Consider the following 4,787-nt stretch of genomic DNA (forward strand, 5'->3'; position numbering starts at 1 on the left):
AGACTCTCTTCTGGCTGACATTAATGTATGAATCAACACTCTTTCAGTACTTTTGTTCCATTGCTTTGATATTATTGTGAATGGATGGTTTTCTTAATTTTTGAATTGTTCATTGCTAGTTCATAGAAATATGACTAATTTTTTATATCGATCTTATATCCTGCAACCTTGCTGAACACGTATTAGTTTTCATCGGTGTGTGTGTGTCTGTCTGTCTGTGCATGTGTATTCCTTAGAATTTTTTATATTCAAGATCATGTCATCTGCTAATAGAGATAGTCTCTTCCTCTACAATCTGAATGGCTTGTATCATCTCTGGATTTACCAAGTAACTGGCATTGCCTCCAAAATGGTCAGAATGAAAGAGTTGGAAAATGGTTTGTTAAAAAAAAAAATAGTTGTTTGCTTGATGTTTTGTTGGAGGGTAAAGTAGCTATATGCCTCATAAGGCTTTCACAAATATTACTTTCATTCACTTATAGTTTTACTAGAGAAAGCAGGGGACACCTAAGGATGTAACTCTCAGTAAATCTACAATGACTTTTTTTTTTTCAAATGGAGTCTTGCTCTGTCACCCAGGCTGGAGTGCAGTGGCGCCATCTCGGCTCACTGCAGCCTCCACCCCCTGGGTTCAAGCAATTCTCCTCCCTCAGTCTCCGTAGTAACTGGGATTACAGGCGCGCGCTACCATGTCCAGCTAATTTTGTATTTTTAGTAGAGACGGGGTTTCGCCATGTTGGCCAGGCTGGTCTCAGACTCCTGACTCAGGTGATCGGCCCACCTTCGCCTCCTGAAGTGTTGGGATTATAGGCGTGAGCCACCACGCCCAGCCAGACCCATGACTTCTTAAATGGAATTTTAAAAAACCAGCCAGAGGGCCAGGCGTGGTGGCTCACGCCTGTAATCCCAGCACTTTGGGAAGCCGAGGCGGGTATCATTTGAGGTCAGGAGATGGAAACCAGCCTGGCCAACATGGTGAAACCCCATCTCCACTAAAAATACAAAAATTAGCTGGTTGTTGTGGCGGGCACCTGTAATCCCAGCTACTGGGGAGCCTGAGGCAGGAGAATCGCTTGAACCTGGGAGGCAGAGGTTGCAGTGACCCGAGATGGCACCCCTGCACTCCAGCCTGGGCAACAGAGTGAGAATCGTCTCAAATACATACATACATACATACATACATACATACATACATACATACATAAATAAATAAATACCTGGCCAGATAATAAAGATTCCATTATGCAGGGTATAGTAGAACAGCAAATTTTACAGTGTGGATCCAAATTCCACTACTTCATAGCTATGTAACCTTAAGCAAAATAAGAGAAACAATACCTGTCTTCCATGACTGCTATGAGAATAAAATAAAAATAATTGATATAAAGGGCCTAGAACCCCAGTGCACACCTAAGGTTAGCCTCCTACCTTCCACCTTTATTTACAAGAATAAATGATTCTTATTTAATTTGCATTCTCATATTCATACTATGTGAACCACCAATGAGAAAGGATGCTTCATTTATCTTAAGGTGATCCTTAACCCCCATCTTTAAATTAAAAATAAGCCCTAAGAATAGACCATTCTCTAAGAAGGGAAATAAACTAGGATTGTGTGAGTCATTAGGAGATCACATAATTTAAAGGGAGAAAAGTGCTATAGAGAGGATTCTAGACTTACAACACGAAACCTGAATAAATCCTAGAGCTGCATGTGGTTTACCTTTGAACCGAGCTGTATTTAAAGAAGCATAATCCTGATGCCAAAATGAATTTGTTTAAATCTGTTATTAATCTCAATCTTCCAAAGGAGAATTAATTCTCAGTTTATGGAACCATGTCTCCAGATCAGCTTCGCTTTCCTTTCCAATTCTCTCCCATCCCACAGCTATTCTAAAATCTTCCAGTCACCAAATCCTAAAACACCACTCCATGAGAGCCCACAAAATGGCCTGTCCATTTTCCTTCTATTATGACATCCTAACTTCCTTGGCTATAGCCTTCTCCTTTATTCCTTCCTATCTACTGAGTCTTCTTTCTTCATATGCACTCTCTCAATTCTGCAGCTCAAAAGATCCCGAAATCAAGGTAGCAGAGTATTCAACCTTACAGTGAGGAAGAAGAGAACACTTACACATTAACAAATTTTATCCTGATACGGCCACATGAAGATCTCTTATGCCTTCTTCCACCCTTCTTGCCTTGTCCTATATCTCCTTAAATTAAAAGTTATCTGAAAAAGTCACAGTTGAGTCCCATTTTTAAATTTTATTTATTCATTCATTCCAAAATATTTATTAAGTACTTTTACACACTGATAATTCAAGCCCTTGGAAGGAAATTTCGTAAGACTTATAATTACAATCTAAGCTCTTCTATTTTCTCTATTCTTTCCTTCCAGCTTATTCTAAGGGGCAGCTGAAGGCACCAATAGTAGATAATTAGTTAACTGATTGGGAAGAGGAATTTGCTCTCTTCCTGTGCCTCAGTAGAATTCTTCAACAGGATGTGCACAACTAATTGGAACTAGAACAAGCTGAAAATTTTGCAATTATCTCTGTTATCTGCTGCAGATTATAAACACATAAGAGTTATCTCTGGCTTAACTTGCTTTTAATTTCCCATTAAAGTTGCCATCCACCCTCTTTATTTAAGTACTATGTTGGTGTGATGGCTAATTTTATATGTCAACTTGACTGAGCCATCAGGTGCCCAGATATTTCATCAAACATTATTCTAGGTGTGTCTGTGAGGGTATTTTTGGATGAGGTTGATATTTGACTCCGTAAACTCAGTAAAGCAGATTGTTTTTTCCTAATATGAGTAGCCTTCATTCAATCAGTCGAAGGCCTGAATCAAACAAAAAGGCTCACCCTCCTGTGAATAAGAGGGAACCCCACCTGTCTGCTGAGGTGGGACATTAATCCTTTCCTGCTTTGGGGCTTGAACTGAAAAATGGGCTTTTCTTAACTCTCAAGCCTGATGGCCTTCAGACTAAGACTTACGCCTTCAGCTTTCCTGGTTCTCAGGCATTCATACTTGAACTGGAAGCACACCATCAGCTCTCATGGGTCTCTAGCTTGTCGACTGCAGATCTTGGGACTTCTTTTTTTTTTTCCTGTTTTTTTTTTTTTTTTTTTTTTGAGACAGAATCTCGCTCTGTCACCAGGGCTGGAGTGCAGTAGTGCCATCTTGGCTCACTGCAACCTCCAGCTCCCTGGTTCAAGTGATTCTCCTGCCTTAGCCTCCCGAGTAGCTGGGATTACAGGATTACAGGCATGTGCCACCACGCCAGGCTAATTTTTGTATTTTTAGTAGAGACGGGGTTTCACCATGTTGGCCAGGATGGTCTCAATCTCCTGACCTGGTGATCCACCCGCCTCGGCCTCCCAAAGTGCTGGGATTACAGGCATGAGCCACTGCGCCTGGCAATCTTGGGAATTCTTTTTTTTTTTTTTTTATACAGTAATTCCTTTCATTTTTATTTGATAAGCTAAAAATGCAAATCTGATTTAAATTCAAGACAAAGTTTTAAAAATCATTCTGAACACTACAGGAAAAAAGCCAGTAACTATTCAAATACTCACTATAAAGCGATGAAGTCCATAGTACAATAGGATATCTGCTAAGGTAAAGTTATACCCTGTAAGGTAGACTTTATCTTCAAGATATGAATTAAGATCCTTCAACAGTGTGTGGATATCATTTTTACTGGAGTGTCCATCTATCTGAGTGACCCTGTACTCTAACCATTGCTGAACGATTGCTTTTTCTTCTGCAGTACTCCCCAGCAAATATTCTTTGTTGGCTTGCTTGACTAGATGAGCTGCTATAGTAGTCAATCCTGTTAGACTTGGACCATTGTTTGTCTGAAGAACTGGAATCTGTCGCTCGCCCTGAGCACTGTATTTATTCCCCTTATTCAGCCCCAGGGACTTCTCCAGCAGCGACAACTCTGCGGCCGCCGCCATCTTCCGGCCGTAGCTCCTGGCAGAGGCCAATCTTGGGAATTCTTAACCTCCATAATCAATGAACCCATTTCTCATAATAAATAAATTACATATATATAAATATATAAGTATTATATTATATAAATATTAAATATATAATGTATCTCCTATTGGTTCTATTTCTGTGGAGAACCCTGACTAACACAGTTGGTTACTACAGGCCTTGTTTGTTCTGGGACAGCAGAAGCTTTAAAAGGAAGTGTTAAAGACAACAATTGATTCTCTGTCCCTGGAATAAATGGCACCAATAAGTTACATATTTCATGGCTTCAGGCTAATAGAGACTGTAGAATGTTAAGACTAGATCGGTTCTCAATTTTTGTTGCATATTATAATAAGCTGGGATTTTTAAAAAATCTGGATGCCCAGGGATTACTTCAGACCAATAATGTCACAATTTCTGTGAAAGATTCAAACATCAATTTTTTTTGAGGTTCCCCAGGTGATTCTAATGTCTAAACAAGGTTTAGATGGCGATGATCTGCTGGTATCTTGAAAAAGTGATAGAGTTCATTCCAGCCTAAAGTTGAAAGAAGAAAAGCAGGTAGTAGAAAGTAGTAAAGTTGATAAAGAAGAATAACTCCTCGTGTCTCTTGCTTTAGAAGTTGATAGAGCTATCCATTATCCATCTTGAAGTTTTGAAAACTCCCAGTTTACCATAGTGGCCTGATTTAAATGTAAGTAGAAAATGCACCTTAAAGTAATGTTTTTGATGACCTTTTAACTTAGTCATCATGGTTTTTCCATGACTCTGACCTCTTTCATGGGTAATATGGA

General features: G+C 39.5%; 1 protein-coding gene across 1 annotated transcript; it reads right to left on the reverse strand.

Annotated features, from left to right (window-relative positions):
- Nucleotides 1-3,475: 3,475 nt before the first annotated feature.
- On the reverse strand, nucleotides 3,476-3,993 carry LOC117064446 (eukaryotic translation elongation factor 1 epsilon-1-like). Its single transcript, XM_033178588.1, has one exon. It carries the CDS (start codon nucleotides 3,969-3,971, stop codon nucleotides 3,576-3,578), a length of 396 nt encoding a protein of 131 aa, XP_033034479.1. The 5' UTR covers nucleotides 3,972-3,993; the 3' UTR covers nucleotides 3,476-3,575.
- Between the last annotated feature and the right edge of the window lie 794 nt (nucleotides 3,994-4,787).

The sequence above is a fragment of the Trachypithecus francoisi genome, unplaced genomic scaffold, assembly GCF_009764315.1.
Source record: "Trachypithecus francoisi isolate TF-2019V2 unplaced genomic scaffold, Tfra_2.0 Lachesis_group2, whole genome shotgun sequence".
NCBI classification, from domain to species: Eukaryota; Metazoa; Chordata; class Mammalia; order Primates; family Cercopithecidae; genus Trachypithecus; species Trachypithecus francoisi.